The sequence below is a fragment of the Sciurus vulgaris genome (genome assembly GCF_902686455.1).
Source record: "Sciurus vulgaris genome assembly, chromosome: 5".
Lineage (NCBI taxonomy): Eukaryota > Metazoa > Chordata > Mammalia > Rodentia > Sciuridae > Sciurus > Sciurus vulgaris.
The window spans coordinates 81834876-81861716 of record NC_136465.1 but is presented as its reverse complement, the minus strand read 5'-3'; the positions used below and the strand labels follow the sequence as shown (position 1 = coordinate 81861716).

Sequence of the window (26841 nt, the reverse complement as noted above, 5' to 3'; positions counted from 1 at the left end):
CTTTACTGTTGTTTTCTTTGCTTTTTAATTTTTTAATTTTATTTTTAATTTATTCTAATTAATTGACACATTGTATACAAATAGAGCACAACTTCTTATTTCTCTGACTGTACATGGTGCAAAGTCACACAGGTAGTGTCGTCATACAAGTATATAGGGTAATTATGCCCATCTCATTCCACCAACCTTCCCATGACACCTGCTCTCCTCCCCTCACTTCCCTCTGCCCAATCCAAAGTTCTTTCATTCTTCCCCACCCACTGCCCCCCATTATGGATCAGCATTCCTTATCAGAGAAAACATTCGGCCTTTGGTATTTTGGGTTTGGCTTATTTTGCTTAACATGATATTCTCCAGCACTATCCATTTACTGCAATGCATAATTCCATTCTTCTTTAAGACTGTGTAATATTCCATTTTGTATATGTACCACATTTTCTTTACCCATTCATCCGTTGAAGGGCATCTAGGTTGGTTCCAGTTTATTTGCTTTTTAATTTGAGGTAATGCCATTTGTCAATTCTCGGTTTTATTTCCTGAGCTAACTTTAAAGTTCTATTCAGGATAGGTGTTACCTGGGCCTGTATCTTACCTTGTTTCCCCTGTATTTTCTTCTAGTGATTTCGGAGTTTCAGGTCTTTAAGTTTCATCTACTCTTTTGTACAGAATGAGAGATAAGAGATTATTAGGGAAGCGGAAAAGGACTGGTGGTTTGGGGGAGGGGGGGGCAAGAGAGAGTCATAGTGATCAAAGCATGGAACTGTCACAGTGAAACCCATTCATTTCTACAATTAACGAGTTAATTTTTTTAATAAAAATAATGCATTATTTAAAAAAAAAAAAAGAGGGAGAAGACATCATGTCCAGGAGTGTGGTGTGAACAGAACAACTGTGACTCCTCCTCAATGGCAGCCCTGCTAACAGAGTGGCTGATCTTGTGGCCTTTGGCTTCTGTGGGACCGATGTTAGTATTGTACTTTTTGTTTCCTCCCTTCCATGTTTTCCTTCTTTTTCTGGCTCTCCTATTAGTCAGATGATAGATTCCTGGCTTAATCTTCAATTTTCTTTTCTGTTTTGAACTATCTCACTTTACTTTCTGGCAGATTTCCTGTAATTTTATCTTCCAAAGTTTCTATGGAATTTTTCATTTCTCTTATCAGATTGTTTTTATTGCCAAGAGTTCTTTTCATCTTTGAATGTTCCATTTTTATAGTAGTCCAGTGTTTTGAGATGCAGTATATTCTCTTATTTCCCTGAGAATATCAAATCTGAGAAGTTTTTTTGGTTTGATTTTTATTTGTTTTTGTTTTTCAGCTTCTGGTGTCTCTACTTTCAGAGGAAGCCCAGAATCTACTTCTCATGGCCCTTTATACTCAGACCTGTCTCTTCTGCACTGTCACCATACCCATTATGGAAAGTTCTTTAGCATTTGGTACTTCTTATAGCTGGACTATTCCTACACTAGGGATGGCATAGGCTGCTACTTTATACCTCTCAATCACAGTGTCTCCTAAATCTCTAGGAAGAAGTCTCCTATGAGGAAAGAGCCTGTGAAGGGGGGAAGTTTGCCACTGTGGAAGTGACAGAGAAGCCTGTGGATGAGGCTCTGCGGGAGGCAATGCCCAAGGTCATGAAGTATGTGGGAGGTACCAATGACAAGGGTGAGTCTCCCTTGGAATGTGGCTCTGGTCTCAGAGGCAAGTGCTGCATGATCTTTCTTCATCAGGAGAAAACATCAGTGGGGGCTACGAGGCTCCCACAACTCTTGCAGTATCACGTGAGTTTCCTGTGCTGCCGAACAAGGCGTTCCTCTCTTGTCAGCCCAGCTATCCCTCACTATGAGGTTCCCTGTTCTTTATGTGTTAGTTTATGGTTCTTTCCCTAGTGTGGAGCCACAGGCTGTATTTTTTTTTTTTAAACCCTACAGTGTTCATTGTGTCTTTGGAATGGTTGACTGGATAAGGTATACCCTGGTAAACCAAGCCCCAGTGCAACTTGAGACCTCCACCATCAGGCTAGAAATACCAAACCAGCTCCTGGCAGCTCAGACCCTGCTAGATATTGAGACCCCAGTGAACTATGAGGGTAACAGTTCCAGATTTAGTTTTGGCAAAAGAAGGGTCTGAGAACTCATTACACTTTTTTTTTTTTTTTTTTGTATTCTGGGGATTGAACCCAGGGGCATTTAACCACTGAGCCACGTCCCCCACCATTTTTATGTTTTATTTAGAGACAGGGTCTTGCTAAGTTCCTTAGGGCCTTGCTAAGTTGTTGACACTGCCTTTGAGCTTGCAATCCTCCTGTCTCAGCCTCCCAAGTCTCTGGGATTATAGGCATGCACCACCATGCCCAGCTGGGCCATTCCACTCTTAAAATAAGACTTGGCAGTCCATGCTGGCTGCCTCCCCATTTTCAAAATGATAGGCCTGAGTTTCATGTAAGGTATACATGTTGGAATATAAGCCATATTTTTAAATGTTGGACTCTTAAGAAGCACTTTGGAATCACTGGAAACTAAATATGAGTCAGAAAGCAAGGTGAAAAAAGAGATGTTGGGTTTAATTTTCAGGTTATTTCTCAAGCCGATAATTTAGAAAGAAAGAAAATGGTATTAACCTTAGTAACATTTTCTATGAACAGAGTAATCAGACTTTGGAAAATAAGTTGACTGATAGGAGGTCAAGAAGAAATATTTTCTTTCTTAGTGTTTTCATGGTATCTTCTTAGATGAACATATGTATAAATATTATAAAACTTATTAAATAAAATCCTGAAAATAAATAGTATATCTAATGATCACAGTCTAGAGCAATCTCATTGTCTTTTAAATATATCTTAGAGCTTTTTAATGTAATCTTTTAATATTCCTGCAATTGTATATTTTGCTTCCATTAATTCCTATTGCATATTTTCTACTATTACTAAATAGTTCTTAATCATAACTTCTCATAGCTACATTGTATTGTATCATGTGCCCATGATTTACTTAAATACATTCCTGGGGTTTTTGTTTTTTGAGTTTTTTAACAGAATTATAAATTCTGCTTCAGTGAATATCCTATTACATATAGCCTTTTCCATATTTTGGGTTATTTCCTAAAACTGATGTTTAGATAGGAAGTAATTAGATATTGATAGACCTACAATCTTGAGACATATTGCCAAATAATCATTTTCAAGAATTGTACCACCATACTCCTACCTCCAATATAAAAAATAAAAATTGTTTGCATATGTCTAACTATATGTTTTTTAGTGCCTGAATTGTTTGTTTTTTATTTCAAGAACAAACATGAAAAAAGAATGACACTAGTGTATTTTCCATTGCCCTGAGCAAGCTCTGTCTCTAATACCTATTTCATTCTGTGTTTTCATGTTCTCAGGAATTGGAATGGGGATGACAGTCCCTATTTCCTTTGCTGTGTTTCCCAATGAAGATGGCTCCTTACAGAAGAAATTAAAAGTCTGGTTCAGGATTCCGAACCAGTTTCAAAGCAACCCACCAATTCCCAGCGATGAAAGCATCAAGATTGAGGAGCGGGAAAGCATCACTGTCTACTCCACGTAAGGAAACTATTCTGGCATCTAAGGGCAGCACTTGATTCCCATTGCCACTCCTTAGATTATCTCCAGTGAGCACTTGTATTGGCTTTTTGTTGTTGCTGAATTAATTCAAGTAAGAAATATTGGATTATTTATGTTAATTTCTTCAGATTGCAGCACACAGACATTTGTAATTTCTCTGAATACATGCTTTGGCCACTTGCCAAATTGATGCGTAGAGATGGTATCCCCTTAGCTTTAGCTTAAGATGAATAATTAAACTAGTAGCATTCTAGGTGATTCAGAATCTAAGTCAAGCTGTGGTTTGGGGTCATGTACACTTGGGAAATATGAAAAGCTGGAGAATATCTGATTTTCAATCCCTTTGAATGCTAGAAGGGCAAAGTGCATTTGCCAGAGCTAGGCTATCACATCCCTAGTTGTTCATGTCTGTGGTCCTTTAAACAGAGCATGCATTCATGCTATTGTCATTCTGATCCTGTTTCCAAGACCTCGTTTGGAATCATGTTCCCTTAACTATAGAATGTAGCAGATACAAATTGCTGCGTATTTTGTTTGTTTGTTTGTTTTTATTGTTTTTGGCAGTGCTAGGGATTGAACTCCAGGCTTGATGCATGCTAAGCATGCACTGTACCTCTGAGCTACACTCACAGCCCTGTTACATGTATTTATCCCTTGAGCCCCAATCTTTCCTCATTAAACAAGTCTCTTCTAGATGGTTGGTGATTCTCCATTTGTTAAATTCCTACTGGGTGACTGGTACTAGACCAGATACAAGGGAAGACCAGGATCTTGACCAGTGGTAACTGTGCATTGGGATTTGGTTCTCTTCTACAACAACCTCATGAAAAATAACTGCATATAATCTTGCACTGGGCAAAGTTTTGGTCCACTCCCAGAATTTCCAAACTTGGTTATTTGGCTTCCCTACTCCAACTTTGCATCTGTCAGTGGGCCAGCTTTCCCTGGAGCTAGCTCAATGCTTAGAATGTTGGACTTACTTGCTTTGGCATCCTTAGGCCACAGAGCCTCCCAGAGGACAGTGGGTGTAATGCAATTGGGCAGCTGGCCTGGAGCCTCCAACTCCTGTTTCCCTCTAATCCAGACCTCATCCAGGTTTCCCAGACTTCAATGCAGAGACTGCAAGGAAAGAGGATAGGAAAACCAGTCACCTAGATACAAAATTTAAGGAAGCACTCAGTTCTCACAATCTTCCAAGTGCAGAGTGGGCACTAAGAGTAAGCACCTCCTTGTCTCGCACCCTGAATATCTGCTTGCCTCACCCTTATCCCTGCTCTGTCTTTCCCATTCTTTCCTGTGCTTTGGGAGGCAGCCTGTGCGATATAATGAACTAGTATTTTATAGTGTTATTCCTAGCTCTGTTGCTTGGTAGCAGTGTGACACTTGGGAAATTACTAGGCCTTTTTAAGACTTAGCTTCCACATCTGTTAAGTGCTGATAATATAACCTGCCTTGTAGGATTATTGTTTAAAAAATATCTTTCTGTTTTTACTAAGATATTATTTATAAATTACTTAGTGTTTCTGACCTATAGAAGTTTTCAGTATTCTTTTCTCATTGCCCCTTCTTACCTCATAAGTAGTGAGGTTGACACAAATGAGTTCACTTTAGACTTCATGCAGATAGAGCTAATGTCTCATCTTTTGTTAGACCAGACCCAGAATGATGAGTTGGTACAATTGTTTGCTTTTATCTTTAGCTTTTCAGTATGGAAATTTTCAACTTATGGAAAATAAGATAATAAAACCATACATACCCATCATTCACCATTGAAGATCAACTCAAGGGCAGTTTTGTGTCATGCATTGACATGGTACCACCTTGGATTAATTTTAGGCGTATTTCAGACACTGTATTATTTCATTCAAAAATATTTTAGTGTGACTGGTGAAGAATATTTTTTTAAAAAAATAGAATCACAATTCCTTACTACTCCTAAAATTTTAATAGTAATTTGTTAATGTTCTAGTAATGTAAAATAGACAGTGTTCAGATTTCTCCCATTATCTTATAGTTTGTTTGAATCTGGATCCAAGTAATGTCTATCCTTTGCAAGTGATTGGTATATTTTTCCCCCCTCTCAGTACTGGGGACTGAACCCAGGTGTACTACATCCCAACCCTTCTTATTTTTTTAATTTTGAGACAGAGTCTTGCTAAGATGGCCAGTCTGCCCTTGAACATGTGATCCTTCTGCCTCAGCCTCCTGAATAACTATGATTACAGGCATGTGCCACCACACCTGGCCTGTTGGTATATTTTTAAAGTTTTACAATCTATGGCTTTTCTCACCATGATGCCTGTTCATTTTTCCTTGCAATTTATAAATCATTTGTCCTATTTACCACAGTCTAGATTTTTGCTGATTTTGTTTCTGTGACACTTTCACATATCCCTCTGCCTCCTTTGTTGCCTGTAAATTAGCATCTGGAACTAGAGATGTGTTCAGATTCAGGTTTTAGAGTTTGGGGCAAGAAAATTTTTAGGTGGTGAGGTATATTCCCATCAGTGTCATAATGTCTGGTTACCTCCGTTCTTGTGATTTAGTGACCAGAGTTAACATGGGTGCCTTGTTCTGTTAGAACTTGCAGATTGATAATGTTCTGTATCCTTCTTTTTTTATTAACTGAAATACTTCAATAATGAGAAGTTTCCCTTAAATCCTGTTTGGTTTTGCAGAGGTAGATTTATATAGAAAAAGCGAGATTGGTGCTTGATGTACCTTCTTTTATTTGCAGCTTTTGGAACTATAATTTCATTCCTTGGCCTCCTCCAAAGGTGAGGTGGTCATCAGCTTTGATTTTTGAGTATCAACAGAAACACATGAATTTAAATATGCTTAATGTGTTTCCTTTCTTTGCATTTTTTTTTACTGATGCTCATATTGTTCCTTTGTACAGTGGAGCCTCTTCAAGTTGATTTCTCAGTCTTTTTGACATGACTCTAATAGCCTTTGGTACCTTCCTTGATTTCAAGCACTATTTCTTAGTCTAGAGGAAGAATTAGCCATTTCTCTATGATAGAAAAGGTTATCAATTTAAAAGAGAGTAAAGACAGGTTTGTGTAAGTTTATTTTTAATTCTCTTAAATCTAACCAGATGAAAGTATCAAATATGATGTTTAACCTACAAAAATAGTGTTTTAGCCTGGCTCTGTGAATTAAAAAAAAAAAAAGTTCTAACAGCATATGGCTATTCCTCAATCAGCCACTTGGTGTCACTGCACAATCAAATGTGCATTTTAAAGTGCCCTGTGGTAATTTTGTGCTATTTCTGATTCTGTTGAAAAGAACATTGAGATGGTAGAAGGCAGCAGTACTATTTCAGATACCAAAGAATTATTTCAAATGATGATGCAGTGATGATGCTCCCTGGTGGTCTAATGGTTAGGTTTTGGCACTTCTCAAATAAGGCAGTGAGATGTTCCATGACAAAATTAATTCTAAGATGAAAGTTTTGCATCCTTAATTCAGCCTTCTTTTTTTATTGTATGGCCTTGTGAAGAAATGTCCACGAAGGGGATTACACACTTCAGTATTAATTACCAGTGTTTTTTCTTTTTTTTTTTTCCGGGGGGTGGGGGGGCTGCTGGGTATCAAACCCAGGGCCTTGTGCTTACAAGGCAAGCACTCTACCAACTGAGCTATCTCCCCAGCCCCACCAGTGTTTTTTTGATAAATAGAATGCTGTGGGGGTAAGGGACCACTATCAGACTACTCTTAGTATTCTTAAGAGGCAATAGAATCATCCTCATGCTTAGAGTAGGGGTGATGTTCCAGACCACTGTTTTCCCTCTGTGTTCTAAAAAAGCCACTGATATTGGAGCTTGACCTCCAGTACTGGGTTCTCAATAGGACCCACAGCAGGAAAGGTTGGATAGTTTTATTGAAACTTTCACCAATTTAGTGAAATTATCTGCATGTAAAGGAAAGAGCTGGAAACCAGAAGCTCATTGTCAAGGTGACCAGTGCTCCAGGCCCACTCACCATACCCACAGGACCACTGGACGTAACCGAGCCTTGCTGCGCCTCACTTTCCTCATCTGTAAGATGTGGGTAAGAGTACCTAGCCCATAGGGTCGTTGTAAGCAAGAGATGTGACTATACCTATAAATGCCCACACATCTTCTTGACTTTACCTGCCTCTGAGAATTAAAAAGTTGTTTTGTTTTGTTTTGTTTTAGAAAAAAAAACAACAAAAAAAATCAAGGTTACTACAGATGCACTTGAGTTTAAATTTCAACTCTATTACTTATGAGTTTCACAACTCTGAGCAGGTGCTGAAGGTACATTAAGAGAAGAAGCAACATCTTCCCTTGGAAGTAGGAGAGACATTCTAGTGGGAAAAGCAGACAAAAAGCAAATGTCTCAAGAAACTGAAGGTCTGCATTTTTCCAGAGATAAGAACTGGTATCCACAGACCAACCTCATAGGGAAACTTCTTTCTACTCAGAGATGGAAGCACTGTGGCACGAGGTTTCTGACAGTTCAGTGGACTGATGACCATGTCATGAAGTCCTCACCCCAGAAGGGTTCACATGCCATCTGGAGAGGCGTGTGACATTCTGCCACATGATGGTTCAGATGATTGGCTGCTTGGTTCAGTTGGACTAGTGTTTATTGAGTACTTCTAATATATAAGTCCCTTACCTCTAAAAACCTTGCCAATGATAAGATTCTGTATCTAAAACCTAATTAACCACTGTTTCATTTCCCACCACTACCCAATCTGAGTTCCCACACCAAATTCATTTTTCTTTCCCCAGTCTGATTCCTCTCTGTTCCCTGTCCTACCAATGGTTCCCTCCACCCCCTGCCAACCTGGGCAGATGTTCTCATCCTTTCACCTTCTACACCTGTGGATTGACCCAGTCCCGGCCAACTCCCAGCTGTCCCTTTACATCCATACTGTCACGGGTCTCCTTCACCTCTTGCCTGAATGATTATAATGGCCTCCTGGTGGGCTTTGGTTTTCCCACCACTGCCTCCCTCTTCTAAATTACCCTTTTATTATCACCTTCCCTAAAGCACAGGTCCATTTATATCATTTATTTGTGTGTGTGTGTGTGTGTTGTGTGTCCCCTTTGTTCCCATGGTAACCAAATCCTTTGTTCTGACATTGGACTCTGAGCCTTAACTCCAGTTGTGGACCTTGGACCTGTCCCTGACCTTGGCACATGTCAGGGATGGGACCAAAGGCCAAGTTAGTAGGGAGTTGCTCCGTTCCCAGGAGAAGGGGTATGGGTAAACATCGAGTCTCCCCATATGTAATCAGGTGGTGACACCCAGCAGTACCTTGTCATGGCATTTACTGCCCTCCACAACATGGCCCATCCCCCGAGCCCTGATCCTGGAGCATCCCAGCCTTCACCCCAACTGCAGCCACTTCCAGACCTTTGCATACACATCCATCTCTTCTCAGCCCACTCCCCTGGCTCTGCCTGAGTTCTGAGAAAATGGGAATTTTGTCATATTGTTCCCTGCCAGCATCAAGAAGAGATGCTCACTGTCTTGTCTTCCACAAGCACTCCCTTTGTCTAGTAACTCAGAATCAACCATTCCCGATTCCTTCTTCCCAGTTTTCTGTTTGTACCTTCTACCTCCATTCTAGAGTTTCTCTTTGCCCAGGATTATCTGCGTGTGTTTGTGCCCTAACCAATACAGTTGGATTCTCACAAGGACAAAAAAATTTCCTTCATCATCTTTCTACTCGTGTGGTGTCTGGCTGGTGCTTTGTGCTCAGTGATATTCCACGTGGTAAGCACTGGTTTGGTCTGGCTGAATGAAATCCTGTACCATTAGGCCTCTTTCCCTGTTGATGGACTGGCAGCTCTGATACTCCTTTTGCCTAGCACACAGCTACATGCACCACAAATCCTACACAAATTGGTGTTGACCTGTTGTTTGTTGATGTTTTAGACAACAGTGCGTGGTCAAGCAGAGTCACTCCATTTCTTTTCTCCTCACTGCATGTCAGCACGAGACACTCCCTAAAGGATAGACAACACATTATGAATTTTTGCCTTCTTGGACCAAAATCCTGCCTGCCTCTCAGCCTCCTCCATACTGCCCAATCAACTCCCCTCCTCCCTGTCTTCTCACTCTCTCAGGCCTTTAGTCAGCTCCTTTTGTTTTTCTGGAATCTGGTTGTGTGTGTGTGTGTGTGTATGTGTGTGTGTGTGTGTGTGTTGTGTGTCCCCTTTGTTCCCATGGTAACCAAATCCTTTGTTCTGACATTGGGTAAGATAAAATACAGCGCCCTGGAGAACTTCTTTGAAGATAGGAGTTAGAGACTTATTAACAGGCTTACAAAAATAACATACATACTTTCTGTTTATTTCCTTTTAGGAGCTCAGAACACTTTACAAGCATTCCTTAACTCACACTCAGGTGTGCTTGTGAACTCAGGAGCTGTGAGCACTGTGTTGTTTTCCTCCATATACAGACTGGAAGCTGAGGCATGGAGGAATGAGGCAACTCGTCCTGGATCACCAGCTGAGTCACCATAGACCAGCTCCCTTCATGTACCAGGGCTACATCCCTGAATAGGGTTTGGTTTTCTGGCTTGTTTGTGTGGCTCTGTGATTGGGGGTTAGGGTGAGTTGGTTAAATGATCAGAGAAGACAACACATGTGTGTTTCCTTGACCCTCCCAGCTTTGTTTGCTTTCTAGTAAAATGCTTCCATGATGAAGCAATAGGGAACTTTTTATCTTCATTTCAAGCATCTTGGTCTGCCTGGGAACAAATGGAAAGAAAGAGGGGTGGTCCAGTAGCGAATTTTAGGAATCCCTGAATAATGATATTCTCCTGATTACTATCAGCCAGATTTCCTACTTCTCAGACAACCCTTCTCAATGTCCTTTGCATGTCCTCTTCCTCCACCCACCACTGAGGTATTAGGATTCCCAAGATACACCTTCTGACTCTCTGTTCAACTCTATACCTGCATCACTCCTTACCATGACTGCAGCCAGGGCCAAAGTGGTGAGGATGTCCAATTTCTGTCACCAGATCCATTACTTTCCCGATGGATATCGCTGACTCCAGTTCTTTCCTGAGTCTAAGGAGACATTTAGTGTCAGACATACATTTAGTACTTGGTTAATAATTGCCACATGAATGTATTTCACAGAGACACCTTAATGTCGCCATGCCCCCAGACCAGATCATCAACACCCCCATCCCCACCACTTCTTTCCAGATTCACTCTGCAGCCTTTCATCCTTATTCCAGTTAGAGACATCTGCTTCCAACCAAGAGCTTACCTAGAAGCCCTGGCGAACCCTCTCCTCTCCCTCCATGTCCTATCACCTCTCAAATCTGCCTTTATCACCTTCATACCAGGCCTTCATCACCTCATACCTGGCTATTCTTGGCCCCTAGTGACCTCCCACTTCTCAGGTCCCCACCATTTCCACTGCCTCTCCACTGTCACCAGGAGGGATCTTTCCAAATCATAACCTTCTCATGTCGGCCTCTTACCTTAAAACCCTTTTGTTGGTTCTTCTTGGCATCTAGGATTAGGAGTTTGAAGACTCCTTAGCATGATGTTCATGTCCCCATGTGGCTCTAGTCAACCTACGTTTCCTGTTTTAGCTCCAACACTATCCCCTTGGTACATGCTCAGAGATTTATTAGGTGAATGAGCTGGTGAATGTGGTGGCACACTGACTTATTTAAGCACTTAACTCAGGGGTAGGCCTTAAGTACTATCATCTGTAGGTCTGTCAACCTGGAGACAATCTCTTTTATTGTTTTCTCAGATTTGTTTATTTCACCAAGGGCACTGTGTTAGATGTGCTGGATACACCAGTGGACAAAAAGTGACAAAGATCCCTGCTGTGATGGGCTTCTAGTCTACAGGGGCATAAAACAATGAACATGCTACAGTTTAGATTTTGAATGGCCTCCAGAGGCCCTGTGTTAAAAGAATAGCCCCCAGCTTGGTGCCGTTGGAAGGGGGCAGAACCTTTAGAGGAGGTACCCAGTGATCACTAGGGATGTCCCCTCAAAGGGGACATTCCCTTTTGCCTCCTGGCTGAGTTGAGCATTTGCTCTCCCTGCCATGACCATCCAGCACCCAAGAGAGACCTAAAAAGCAATGGGGCTGCCTGATGGTGAACCAGACCCTCCAAAACCAGGAGCCAAATAAACCTCTCTTTTAAGTTGATTTTCCCAGGTATTTTGCTGTAGCAACAAAAAGCTAACAGCATAATAAAATTTATTGATAATGGCTGGAAAGAAAAGAGAAGGAGGGAAAAAATGAGGGAAAGAGGAAATGAAGAAGATTGGGAAGGGGGGAGGTTTTACAAGGTTAAGTAGGGTTTTGAGAGTAGGCCTGAGAAAGTGAGAATTGTTAATTGAGCCAGTTCATGATACTACTTTAGATTACCATCATGTCTCTCACCTGCAGAATCAGAATTGAAAACCTGTCCTGAGAGAATTGCAAAGTATAATAGGCCCTCTGTATTGGCTGGTTCTGCATCTGCAGATTCAACCAACTGTAGATCAAAACGGTGTGGGGAAACATTTGCATCTGTATTGAATATTCACAGACTTTTGTCTTGCTATTATTCCCTAAACATTACTGCACTTAGGATGCATCAGGTATTATAAATAGCCTAGAAATGATAGAGAAGGGTGTGCACAGGATATATGCAAGTACTCTGCCATTTTACATAAGGGACTTGAGCATCCACAAATTTTGGTACCCCTAAGGGAATCCTGGAACTCATCCCCATGGATATCAAGAGACAGCTAACAATAACCGCTACGGTGTGCTGTGAGTTTCTGGGCTGAGCCGTTTGCTCTCTTCTCTCCTTTTGTCTTCTGAATTGATGCTATCATCATTCATATTTAACAAAGGACCTTAAGAGTTCAGATATCACAGAATTTGCATAAGACCATGAGTGGAAAGTGGCAGATCTAGTATTTGAGCGTCCAGCTTAGCCATTTTGCTCCAGTTGATGAATGGCCGCATTTGAGGACCACTCCTTTGGGCGTTTCCAAAATAAGTAGCTTGAAGAGCCAGCAGCATCCCTTTTCACAGAGAGCAGCTGGGCATCATTCACTAGCAGGGCCTTCAGGGAGATGCAACACCTCTCTTACCTCCAGCCTCTGATTTGTTTCAGACAGGTGGTTCTCAATCCAGAGACATTGTGAGTGAGAAACTTTGGTGTCTTGCAGGCTTTTGTTGCTAGAAAAATCCTTTCTGAACCTTGGTTCTCTGTCTACAAATCCAATTTCCTTTTTCTTGAGCCTCAATGAAACTAGAGTTCAACTTTCTTTGTCTGCCTTATACTCCTTCTTCACCAAGCCTCATCTGCTTGAAATTGGTCTCGGCTCCATCCCTTTTCTGTAGCTGTTGTCTAGACATTATAATAACCAATCCCTCACAGATGAAATTCTGGGTGTTTTTCACATCAGTGACCCTGTAATCAACATGCTGAATGCTTGCCGAGCATGACTAACCGCTTATAAAAGAGCAAAGCATGATTCAGAGAACTCCACCAAAAATAATGCGTTATTTGGCCTCATCTTAGCCTGGTACAAATTCAGACTTTTGAGTCATAGGCTCATTAGAAATGCGGTGTATTGACTCTAATAAAGATTTTAGTGCAACCAGATTTAGAGTGGTATAGTTAGGGTAGGCTACAGGATGAATTTTGGTGCAGAAGCAGATGACGTAAGGGAGATAATCTCTTGAAAAGAAAGGCCTTATTGCTTCTGTCCCCAGCTTCTGCTGTCAAGAGAAATATACTTGATTTGAGAAGTCTGTACCTATTAGAAAAAGCAGGCTTTCATGATTTGAGCAGAAGGGATTTATTCAAAGAAGTTTTCTTATTTGGGGTATGTGTAAACCTTACGTAGATCCCTCTCAAAACTTGCTTGGGTCCCTGCCTTCGTTAGCCCTGATTTAATGAAGCTGCCACATGTCCCTGCTGGATGAGCTCCGTCATTACAGCTGCTCCACTTAGGAAGAAACAGTAGCCACTACCTTTAACAGTAGCTCCACCCTAGCTCCCTGATGTCCCTCCTCCTTCCTATTGGTGGCAGTCTCAGAAGAGGAGCAGTGGTAGCAGTAGAGGGAGCTAGAGAGAAGGGTGAGAGTGCCCCTGGGACAGTTAGCCTACCATCTCTTTGGGAGATTGCAGATAAGGGAAGCTGGCATTTAGCATGTGGCTACCATGTTTCAAGCCCTGCATTATAGTCTTTTCACCTGTTATTACACGTGACACTTATGACTTTGGAGGAAAAGGAAAATATATTGCAGATTTTACAGATGAGCCTCAGAGAGGTCAAGTCCACCTATCTAGGAAGTGACAGATGCAGTCTGACTACACTAAGTGCTTCTCATAATAACCTTGGCTATGATCCCCACTGCCCACCAAGGTCACATCTTTTCTTACCAGCCCTCGCTCTTGTATCCTTAGGCAGTTTGGTGGTTATGCCAAGGAAGCTGACTACATAGCTCACGCTACCCAGCTGTGCGCTGCCCTGGAGGGCACAGCCACCTACCGGAGTGATGTCTATTTCTGTACTGGATATGACCCTCCCATGAAGCCCTACGGACGTCGCAATGAGGTCTGGCTCGTGAAGACCTGAGTGACTCACGGAGTCGAGAACTTCCTGGAAGTATGCCTCTGCATCCCCTGACTTGGGGTCAGGAGGGGCCAGTGCTTCTCAAGTTCCAACTCTCCTTCAAAGCCAGTCACTGCCAGTTTTCTGAAATAAGCACAGTCCATATACTGTGGTGGGGAATGATACAGCCAAGATAGGCAATATGGTTCTTGTTAATTTAGAAATTTCTGTGGCAGATCAGAAAAACTCCAGCAGTACTTTCTCAGCCATCTGGGCCACTAAAAACTGATTTTTAAACATTACTGAATTTGTATTTCTGTTAATGAGGGAATATGTGATTTGTTCACAATCTTTCAGCTTGATTCTTATAACAGCTTGTCTAAAAATAAACCAAAATTAAAGATCTCTGACTTAAGCAGTTGAGACAAATCTTAAATATAATTATTTCCAAGGTTCTACAGTCTTACAGATAATATAGTTATGAGTACTGTTGATGTGTTTTTCACAGCAGGAGTCCTGTGTTTGGAGTTCCAAAGTCCTTTAGAATATAAGCCTGAAGACCCCGGGGAAGAGGATGTTCACCCTGTGCTTGACTATCTCTAAACTGATGTTTACCGAAGCACATGCAAAGCACATGATGTGCTCTTAAGGCGAGCATCACTGTGGCTCACGGAAGGTCCCAGAAGTCACAGAGACAGATCAAGAGAAAAATCACATTCTAATCACAAACAACCGTGGGGGCAGGGAATTTGCCAGGAGGACTTATTTGAGATGATGAGATAAAATCAGAAAAAGCTGTGGTCCAGTTTCCTTAACCGAAGAGAATAGAAATGACATACAGTTTGGCTGCAGAGAAGGAAAGAGGAGGCGAGGCTGTGAGCAGGAAGTGGAGGAAGCTAAGCTGGTGGGTGAGTAAGTGAGCGTGGAAGAGCTTGGTGGGTCACAAGGCATGCAGGGGTTGGTCTGATGCCCCCAGGACACACCAGCATCTGAAGCTATCCACCACCCTATCTAGGACAGATGGAAAAGCTTTCCAGGAGAAACCCCTACCTCAGATCCACCTGTGACCTACCTGAGAGGTGAGGGCTCTGTCAGGTGCTTAGTAGGGAAAGAGAAAACTGAGCTGTAATCCTCACCACAGAGGCTCTCACTGGATGTGAGGTTTCCTAAGGAGAGGAACAAGCACAGGGTCTTCCAGGATCTCTTCTGAAGACAAGCCATGGCTGTTTCTGAAGATCAGCCTGACTGTCTGCCAGACACCTTGCTGGGCACCATGCATGTACCACCCCAGGTGTTCCATGTTCAGATGCTAGGGAAAGGGAGGTACCATAGGATCCCCACAGGGAGATCAGGAGACTGGGGCCCCCGTAGGCTTTCACACTGAACTCAGGGCCGCAACCAAAGGGCAGCCACAAGGGCCTTAGCACATGTCAGGGAGTTTGGATTTTGTCCTAAGAAAAATTTATAGTACATGAGTGACTTTGAACAGGACATGATACCATCATGTTTTAGAAGGGAAGTTCTGTCCATAGCATGGAAAATAGATGGGAAGGGGATGTGGCAGGAGGCAAGGAAACCAGTCACCATCCAAGTAAAAGATGATGGCCTAAACTGGGATGGGGGTGGAGATGGAGCTGACAGTTTGGAACTAGAGATAGGCTCACCAGGACTTGGTGACTGATGGGTAAATGAGATCAGAGAGAAGGTTTTGATGAGGATCAGAACATATTACCCCCAAGTATGTCATTTTGGCAATCAATTATTTTGAGCTGAAGGCAATTGAGAAATAGAGACCAGAAGGTCTCTCTGCTCTCCCCTTTTCAACCTAAAAGCAGAGCACATTTTTTCCTGAGAAAGCTGCTCTCCTTGTACCAGGAAGAGAACATTCTTGCCAGCAGGGATGAGGAGGAGTCAATGAAAGATGAGTCTGTACAAACAGTACTTAAGGGTCACTTTTATAAGGTAGAAAAATTCCTAAAAAGTAACCCTTATCTTCCACAAGTTACCCTGTACACCTCCTAGTGACTTTCCCACCATTTACCACCCCTAGCTCAAGCCCCTTTCTCCTTTGCCCTATCATGGTTCCACATTTGCTGCTCTTTGTTAAAATGGTTTGTAAGTCCTGGGTCTAGCTGCTGCTGTAGGGTTTTTACTTCCTTCTAAGAAGTCCTTTCCCAGGCTGGGATATAGCTCAGTTGGTAGAGTGCTTGCCTCACAAGCACAAGGCCCTGTGTTCAATCCCCAGCACCGCAAAGAAAGAAAAAAAAAAAAAAAAAAAAAAAGTCCCTTCCCATGCCTCATAAAAATATCACCATCAGATAAAGTGTGTATGCTTTTTCTCTTGCTAATCTCCTTTGTCAGTTCAACTCATGGGCCACAGATATAGAATTTAGGAAGATCAACGCCCAGAATTTGGGCTTAGCCATGTAAGTGTGTAGTGTCACCACTCACTGAGGTAAAAACAGGTGGGAGGCAGCTTGGCTGAGGAATAGTGTCCAGAGGGAGTATTTAGTTTGCACAGCATCCAAGTGAGGCTACCCTAGAGAAGAGCTGTGAGTGAGTCTGATGGTTAAACAAGGAAACTACCTTTCAGATACTGTGTTTGGATGCCATGTAGAGAGAGATGGAGTAGGTAAATAGGAACTCAGGGAAAGACTGTGGAGTAAGAAGGGAACTGGACATTTGAAGAAGAGTAGAGAAAAAGAGAGCCTAACACTGACAAAAAAGAAGTGGTAGAGGAGAAGTGTCATAAAATGGAAAAAGAAGTAACCAGCCCGCACGCGAGTGCTCTGACCCAGTCCCAAGTTGCTTGGCACCATTGGAACACACCACCGCGGTTTTCACCTGAACTATGAGGCCCCTCACTGGCCTTCACACTTGCACTCCTGCCTCCCTTTGGTCCATTTTCTACACAACATCTCAAAAGATCTTTGTTTAAAACTCTCATTTTTCACTTAGATTAAGATTCAGACTCCACTTCGTGACCTGTAAGGCCTTGTGTGATTTTCCCCGACTCCTTGGGTACTCCCTTCATTTCTGGACTCCTCTTCCTATCCTCCAGCATTGGACGCACGGAGCCCCTTTTGGCCCCAGAGACCCTGCAGAAGTTGTTATGTGTGCCTGATTCCCCTTTGACCCCTTTGCAATGAGCGCATCTTCTCATCCTAACAGCCCTAACTTGACCCCCTCTCAAAAAATCCTACAGTGGCCCCTCTTTCTAAAGTACCACCCCTCCTATGGTTTTCTGTCACAGCACTTTTGTTGTTTTCCTTTATAACACAAACCATCACTTGTAGTTTTTGGACTTACTCACTTCCTTTTTTGTAAGTTTGGTGAGAACTTTTTTCCCCATTAGATGCCCATCGCCCTGTCTCTGAGATTTATCATTTAGGAATGAACTAAAGTAACAATACTTAAACAGCAGTAGCTTAAACCAATAATGTCTTCTTTCCTCTCATAGCAAAAAATCCAGAGGTAGGTTCTGTGGCTCAACACTGGCATCTCTGAAATCCTTCTGCTCTTTCCCTTGGGGCTGCAAATGGCTGGTGTAGCTCCTGCTAATCACATCAGTATCCAAAGCAAGAAAAGGGGACGAAGAAAAGAGGCTGTATCAGTTGCACCCATTCTGTTTTACAAGACAACCTAGCCTTCCCCAAAGTTCCCAAAGCAGCATTCCACCTATATTTCAGGGGCCAGAACTGACACACAAGGCCACCTATAGCTAGAAGAAAACTGGGAAAAGTGTGGCCTTCCAGCTTCTGTCGTGGGAGCAACCGGGGAGAAGGATGTTCACAATGGCTTTGTGGTAGTTGATCAACAGTGTTTTCTACAAGGGGACAATGAGTAGGTGTGTGCATCTGGGGTTGAGAGTATGGAAAGGTGGGAGCTGGGAGACATCTGGGGGTTAGGATGAGGCCAGACTGCAGAAGATCCTACAGACTTGAATTCTGCATCCTGGCTTCTGAGCCAATTAATACTCATTCAGAGGCACTTTCCTGCCTCCCCTCCCAGTGTCTCCTGCTCTCCCAGCCTTTCATCTCTCCACCTTTGAAAAGCCAAAAGAGTAGAGGATGGTCAAAGGGAAGAAAGGAGAAATGGCTTAGCCACCTGCCCCACATGGAGGACATAGCAGGTGACTGGATAGTGGTGGTACAATAAATTAAGGAGAAAAGGGATAGGACCTAAGATGAAATAAGTTCATCCTTTTTCTGAACTTAATAGTGAAAAATAGAACCAAAGACCAGAGTTTCTAATTGCCAATCTATGGTCTGGTAAAGCAGTCTTGTTTCCTGATTCTGTCCCTACCCACCCCCACACTCCCTAATCAGTATCTTTCCCAAAATAGAAGCTGATGAGGACCTCATCTCACTCCTCCTTCCCTAGGTTCTGGAGTAGAATATATGAATAATACTTTAGAATGCTATATAATGAAGTTGGAAACTAGTAAACAGGAGAGCGCAGATACCAACAAATACCTAATCTGCACTCTAGGCCTAGTGCTTGGGGTCACAGCCTCAAGGCTGTAGCCCCTCCAGAACTGATTCTTTAAGGATGCTTTGCCCCCTGCCAGAAGCCACCTTCCTGTGAAATTAATATTCCTTGCATTTTTGTGAGCTCCGCCCAGTAAAATTAGTCCTGCATGTACCACGGCGCAATACCACACACTCTTACGCTTCTATGAGTGTTTAAGGCCCTGGGATGATTGTTATAAACACAGGGGAACCCTGGGCTGAGTTCAGGGAGTTGGTTGGTCATCACTTATTTCAGGAAAACCTCCTTCATTTACACTTGGCTTCTCCACTCTTGAGTAATGTTACTTTGATCTTGAGCACAGTAATTAAAGTTTCATAGCATGCCACATTGACAGGTATTTATTTGGTCGAATGCCATGGATTTTGCCTTTGAATTTATACTCTTGACTAGCTCTTAGCTTTTCCCTTAGAAATACTTTTGTTTCTATAGCAACATTATTCTACAGGAATTTCATGGACCAACCCAAACAATAGCCACCAATGCAAAATTAAGAATCAAACCAGCCTATAATCCCAGTGGCTCAGGAGGATCGTGAGTTCAAAGCCAGCCTCAGCCAAAAGCACAACACTAAGCAACTCAATGAGACCCTGTCTCTAAATAAAATACAAAATAGGGCTGGGGATGTGGCTCAGTGGTCGAGTGCCCCTGAGTTCAATCCCCGGCACACAAAAAAAAGAAACCACGTGAGGTAAATGTAGAATGGACTGTAAGTGTGGTGACCATTAGTAAAACCACCTCAGGTCTCTCCTTTGCAATCGATCAACTAGACTCTCATCACAAAGTCATTTTTAGCTGCTCAGACCCCAGCTTTTTCCTATATGGTGATTCTTCCTCTCTCCCAGGTTCCATGTCCTCCAGTGGCACTAGGATAATTGCTGTTTTCCCTAGGATGTCCCCCTCCCCACACTGTCCCTTCTGCATGCCTTTGTTCAAACTGCTCCCACATCTAGAATCCTCTGACTCCCTCCATCCACCCTTTCCCCATTCCTCAAGTCCAGTGCTAGCATCTTCAAATTCTTTCCTGATCCCTGCAGTAACACCCTTCTTCTCTGTGATTTATAATCCCCACCTCACATCCATTGCATAAAGAGATATACACAGGAAATGCTTAGTTTTATTGGTTAGAATTTTTAAAAGTAAGAGCTAGCATTGAGCATTCGCCATGTCCAGGCACTCTGCAAACCAGTTATACGAATTACCTTATGTTCCCAGCTGCTACTTCCATCATCTCTACCCTGCTCACAGATGAACTAGGGAAGCTCAGGGAGGTTCATGAGTAGCTCCAGGCTACTCGGATGATTTGTGACGAGCCAGAATTTGGACTCTGGCAGTATAACTCCAGAGCCCAGGCTCTTGTCTCTTATGCAGTGCAACACTACTTGTCGGTTCAGTGTCTGCCTTCCCCAACTGGCACGGAAGGCAGAGGCAGGGTGTATATCCACAAGTGAGTGCTGGGTGGATGCTTCCTCCTCCCTGAATTATTTACTCTGTGGCTCAGTCAAAGTGGTGATGATATAATCCCTGTGACCCTAGGGTATATGGCACTGCCTGGGACTGAGATGAACAATTCCATGAGCTCGAGACACCAGAAGCAGCACAGACACCCAGCAGCAGCCTCTCTGTCACTGGTCAAATCAGCAACCTCATCTTCTCTGCCTCCGCTTCTGTTGATTAAAATTCAACTAAAAGTCCTTTAGTAACACCAGTGACACACTTCTGAACAGACAATGTATGTTAGTAATCATGTTGTCCCTGCCTCTTTTGAGTCCTTTCTTATGGGCTACCAGATTGTGGATTCACACAGGTATTTGCCAGATGGACAGTGTATTTTATGAAGACAGGTAGTGGCTACACTAGAGGTGGAGTCTAGTAAATTCTCAATTGTTCTAAGAATGAAATAAAAACCACAGCACTTGAAGTGTTCATAAAGCTCTGTGGAGGAGGTAGGGTCAAGCTCAGGAGGAGCTTGTCGACCACTAGAGAACACCATCTTAACTCCCCTCTCTCAGGAGACTAGAGGTCAATCCTGTCACCTGTACTGGGAACCAGGTCCCTCTCTCCTACTCCTACTCTGCCATCTACTCTGTCCCTGAGGTTTCAATCTCTCCCCCATCCACAGTTCCTTCCTCTCAACATGAAATCACACAGTTAGAACCAGAGAGAGAGGCGAGAGAAAGTGAGAGAGAGAGCGAAGAAAGAAAGAAAGAAAAAGAAAGAAAGAAAGAAAGAAAGAAAAAGAAAGAAAGAGAAAGAAAGAAAGAAAGAAAGAAAGAAAGAAAGAAAGAAAGAAAGAAAGAAAGAAAGAAAGAAAGAAAGAAAGAAAGAAAGAAAGAAAGAAAGAAAGAAAGAAGAAAGAAAGAAAGAAAGAAAGAAAGAAAGAAAGAAAGAAAGAAAGAAAGAAAGAAAGAAAGAAAGAAAGAAAGAAAGAAAGAAAGAAAGAAAGAAAGAAAGAAAGAAAGAAAGAAAGAAAGAAAGAAAGAAAGAAAGAAAGAAAGAAAGAAAGAAAGAACTCTTCTATCAGATATTTCCAGTACACTCCAGGCCTCTCATTAGCTCTTTTTTTTTTTTTTTTTTTTTTATTGTAAACAAATGGGATACATGTTGTTTCTCTGTTTGTACATGGCATAAAGGCATACCATTTGTGTCATCATAAATTTACATAGGGTAATGTTGTTTGATTCATTCTGTTATTTTTTCCTTTCCCCCCACCCCTCTCACCCCTCTTTACGCTCTATACAGTACTTCCTTCCTCCATACTTGCCCCCCTCCCTAACCCTAAATCTAACCCTAACACTAACCCTTCCCTTCCCCCATTATGTGTCATCCTCCACTTATTAGCGATATCATTCGTCCTTTGGCTTTTTGAGATTGGCTTATCTCACTTAGCATGATATTCTCCAATTTCATCCATTTGCCTGCAAATGCCATAATTTTATCATTCTTTATGGCTGAGTAATATTCCATTGTATATATATATATATATATATATACCACAGTTTCTTTATCCACTCATCAATTGAAGGTCATCTAGGTTGGTTCCACAGTCTGGCTATTGTAAATTGAGCAGCTATGAACATTGATGTGGCTGGATCTCTGTAGTATGCTGATTTTCAGTCCTTTGGGTATAGGCCAAGGAGTGGGATAGCTGGGTCAAATGGAGGGTCCATTCCAAGTTTTCTAAGGAATCTCCACACTGCTTTCCAGAGTGGCTGCACTAATTTGCAGCCCCACCAGCAATGGATGAGTGTACCTTTCTCCCCACATCCTCGCCAACACCTGTTGTTGCTCGTATTCTTGATAATCGCCATTCTAATTGGGGTGAGATGGAATCTTAGGGTGGTTTTGATTTGCATTTCTCTTATTACTAGAGATGTTGAACATTTTTCCATATGTTTGTTGATTGCTTGTAGATCTTCTTCTGTGAAGTGTCTATTCATTTCCTTAGCCCATTTGTCGAATGGATTATTTGAATTCTTGGAGTAGAGTTTTTTGAGTTCTTTATAGATTCTGGAGATTAGTGCTCTATCTGAAGTATGATTGGCAAAGATATTCTCCCACTCTGTAGGCTCTTTCTTCGCATTGCTGATATTTTCCTTTGCTGAGAGAAAGCTTTTTAGTTTGAATCTATCCCAGTGGTTGATTCTAGCTTTTATTTCTTGTGCTATGGGAGTCCTGTTAAGGAAGTCTGATCCTAGACCAACAAGGTGAAGATTTGGACCTACTTTTTCTTCTATAATCTGCAGTGTCTCTGGTCTGATTCCGAGGTCCTTAATCCATTTTGAGTTTAGTTTCGTGCATGGTAAGAGATATGGGTTTAGTTTCATTCTGTTGCATATGGATTTCCAATTCTCCCAGCACCATTTGTTGAAGAGGCTATCTTTACTCCATTGCATATTTTTGGCACCTTTGTCTAGTATGAGAAAATTGTATTTATTTGTATTTGTGTCCGTGTCCTCTATTCTGTACCATTGATCTACCTTCCTATTTTGGTACCAATACCATGCCGTTTTTGTTACTATTGCTTTGTAGTAGAGTTGAAGATCTGGTATTGCAATACCCCCTGTTTCACTCTTCCTGCTAAGGATTGTTTTAGCTATTCTGGGTTTCTTATTCTTCCAGATGAATTTCATAATTGCTTGCTCTATTTCTGTAAGGTACATCATTGGGATTTTAATTGGAATTGCATTGAATTTGTATAGCACTTTAGGTAGTATGGCCATTTTGACAATATTAATTCTTCCTATCCAAGAACATGGAAGATCTTTCCATCTTCTAAGGTGTTCTTTAATTTCTTTCTTTAGTGTTGTATAGCTCTCATTGTAGAGGTCTTTCACCTCTTTTGTGAGATTGATTCCCAAGTATTTTATTTTTTTCGAGGCTATTGTGAATGGGGTAGTTTTCCTAATTTCTCTTTCTGAAGATTCATCACTTATGTATAAAAATGCGTTGGATTTATGGGCATTGATCTTGTAACCTGCTACTTTACTGAATTCACTTATGAGTTCTACGAGTTTTCTGGTGGAATTTCCAGGTTCCTCTAAATATATAATCATGTCATCAGCGAACAGTGATAGTTTGAGTTCTTCTTTTCCAATTCGTATCCCTTTAATTTCTTTGGTTTGTCTAATTGCTCTGGCCAGAGTCTCAAGAACGATGTTGAATAGAAGTGGTGAAAGAGGGCATCCCTGCCTTGTTCCCATTTTTAGGGGGAATGCTTTCAGTTTTTCACCATTTAGAATGATATTAGCCATGGGCTTAGCATAAATGGCCTTTACAATGTTAAGGAATGTTCCCACTATCCCTATTTTTTCTAGTGTTTTGAGCATGAAGGGGTGCTGTATTTTATCAAATGCTTTTTCTGCATCTATTGAAATAATCATGTGATTCTTGACTTTAAGTCTATTAATATGGTGAATTACGTTTGTTGATTTCCTGATGTTGAACCAACCTTGCATCCCTGGGATGAAACCCACTTGATCATGATGCACTATCTTTTTAATATGTTTTTGTATGCGATTTGCTAAAATTTTGTTGAGAATTTTTGCGTCGATGTTCATTAAGGATATTGGTCTGAAATTTTCTTTCCTTGATGAGTCTCTGTCTGGTTTAGGTATCAGGGTGATATTGGCTTCATAGAATGAGTTTGGGAGGGTTCCCTCCTCCTCTATTTTATGGAATACTTTGAGAAGTGTTGGAATGAGCTCTTCTTTAAAGGTTTTGTAGAACTCGGCTGAGAACCCATCTGGTCCCGGACTTTTCTTTGTTGGTAGGCTTTTGATGACTTCTTCTATTTCAGTACTTGAAATTGGTCTATTTAAATTGTTTATGTCCTTCTCGTTCAGTTTAGGCAATTCATATGTCTCTAGAAACCTGTTGATGTCTTTGAAATTTTCTATTTTGTTGGAGTATAGATTTTCAAAATAGCTTCTAATTATGTTTTGTATTTCAATCATGTCTGTTATGATATTTCCTTGTTCATTCCGAATTTTAGTGATTTGGGTTTTCTCTCGTCTTCTCTTTGTTAGTGTGGCTAAAGGTTTATCAATTTTGTTTATTTTTTCGAAGAAACAACTATTTATTTTGTCAATTTTTTGTATTGTTTCTTTTGTTTCAATTTCATTGATTTCAGCTCTGAGTTTAACTATTTCCTGTCTTCTACTACTTTTGGTGCTGGTCTGTTCTTCTTTTTCTAGGGCTTTGAGCTGTAGTGTTAGGTCGTTTATTTGTTGAGTTTTACTTCTTTTATTAAATGCGCTCCATGAAATAAATTTCCCTCTAAGTACTGCTTTCATAGTGTCCCAGAAATTTTGATATGATGTTTCTTTGTTCTCATTTACCTCTAAGAATTTTTTAATTTCCTTCCTAATATCTTCTGTTATCCATTCATCATATAATAGCATATTGTTTAATCTCCAGGAGTTGGAATAGTTTCTGTGTTTTACTCTTTCATTTATTTCTAACTTTAATCCATTATGATCTGATAGAATACATGGTAGTGTCTCTATCTTCTTGTATTTGCTAACATTAGCTTTGTGGCATAATATATGGTCTATTTTAGAGAAGGATCCATGTGCTGCTGAGAAGAAAGTGTATTCGCTCTTGGTTGGATGGTATATTCTATAAATGTCCGTTAAGTCTAAATTATTGATTGTGTTATTGAGATCTATGGTTTCTTTGTTCAATTTTTGTTTGGAAGATCTGTCCAGTGGTGAGAGAGGCGTGTTAAAATCACCTAGTATTATTGTGTTATGGTCTATTTGGTTTCTGAAATTGAGAAGGATTTGTTTAACATACATGGATGAGCCACTGTTTGGGGCATAGATGTTTATGATTGTTATATCTTGCTGATTTATGCTTCCCTTAAGCAGTATGAAATGACCTTCTTTATCCCTTCTGATTAACTTTGGCTTGAAGTCTACATTATCTGAAATGAGGATGGATACTCCAGCTTTTTTGCTGAGTCCATGTGCATGGTATGTTTTTCCCCATCCTTTCACCTTTAGTCTATGGGTATCTTTTTCTATGAGGTGAGTCTCTTGCAGGCAACATATTGTTGGATCTTTCTTTTTAATCCAATCTGCCAGTCTATGTCTTTTGATTGATGAATTCAGGCCATTAACATTCAGGGTTATTATAGAGATATGATTTGGTTTCCCGGTCATTTGGTTCATTTTTAAAATTTTATTTATTTATTTGTTTGACACAACTTGTTTCCTCCTTTATTTGACAATTCCTTTAGGATAATTCATCCCTTTGCTGATTTGCTTCTTTGTTTTTCATCTCTTCCTCATGGAATATTTTGCTGAGAATGTTCTGTAATGCTGGCTTTCTTTTTGTAAATTCTTTTAGCTTTTGTTTATCATGGAAGGATTTTATTTCATCGTCAAATTTGAAGGTAAGTTTTGCTGGGTATAAGATTCTTGGTTGGCATCCATTTTCTTTCAGGGCTTGAAAAATGTTGTTCCAGGCTCTTCTAGCTTTTAGGGTCTGGATTGAAAAATCTGCTGATATCCGTATTGGTTTCCCCCTGAATGTAATTTGGTTCTTTTCTCTCACAGCCTTTAAAATTCTGTCTTTATTTTGTATGTTAGGTATTTTCATTATAATGTGCCTTGGTGTGGGTCTGTTGTAATTTTGTGTATTTGGAGTCCTATAAGCCTCTTGAACTTGATTTTCCATTTCATTCTTCAGATTTGGGAAATTTTCTGATATTATTTCATTGAATCAATTGTTCATTCCTTTGGCTTGTTTCTCTAGGCCTTCCTCAATCGCAATAATTCTTAAATTTGGCCTTTTCATGATATCCCATAGTTCTTGTAGATTCTGTTCATGATTTCTTACCATCTTCTCTGTTTGTTCAACTTTGTTTTCAAGGTTAAATATTTTGTCTTCAATGTCTGAGGTTCTGTCTTCCAGGTGTTCTATCCTATTGGATATGCTTTCTATGGAGTTCTTAATTTGGTTTATTGTTTCCTTCATGTCAAGGATTTCTGTTTGGTTTTTTTTCAATATCTCTAACTCTTTATTGAAATGATCCTTGCTTCCTGTATTTACTCTTTTAACTGTCGATTGGTATGATCATTCAATGCTTGCATTTGCTCTTTCATCTCCTCGTTTGCTTCTCTGATCATTTTAATTATGTACATTCTGAACTCCTTTTCTGTCATTTCTTCTGCCCTGCTGTCATTGGGTTTTATTGATGTAACATCTAGATTTGTTTGCAGCATTTTCTTTCCTTGTTTTCTCATATTGTTCAGGTATCAGTGGACCGCTGAGATATTGCAGATTTCCTCTATTGACTTACAATGTCCCTGAAGATTTCTATATATATCCCCCCTTAGCCTTCAGTAGGCTGAAGTCTTGGAGGAAGTTGATAATGCGGTGCTCCACAAGGAAGCTGCCTCTCTAGGAGTGGTGGCCTTCAGGTGGGGTATAATCCTTGCAAGTGGGCAGAGGTGCCTCCACTTGTTGACCAATGGTCATCCAAAGGGGACCTAGGCTGCGGGCTGAGGCAAGGCCTGTTTGGGCCTGAGTCTCTGGTTTTACCGTCCTTGTGGGGAAACCTCACCCAGCAGGGAAGACTCACCCGGTGGGGAGGTCTCGCTGGTCAGTTCCCTCCTAGAGGTTCCCCTCAATTTACAGCT

The 26841-nt window shown here is 41.2% G+C and overlaps 1 protein-coding gene across 2 annotated transcripts in view; it reads left to right on the top strand.

The window, feature by feature from the left end:
- Positions 1–14574, top strand: part of HEBP1 (heme binding protein 1) — a 30748-nt gene extending 16174 nt beyond the window's left edge. For both annotated transcript variants that reach the window (XM_079140080.1, XM_079140081.1), the window contains exons 2-4: positions 1523–1661; positions 3384–3564; positions 14017–14574. In XM_079140080.1, coding sequence (XP_078996206.1) covers positions 1523–1661; positions 3384–3564; positions 14017–14188 — 492 coding nt within the window. In that variant the 3' untranslated portion in view covers positions 14189–14574. The remainder of the gene's footprint in view (positions 1–1522; positions 1662–3383; positions 3565–14016) is intronic.
- Positions 14575–26841: the final 12267 nt, after the last annotated feature.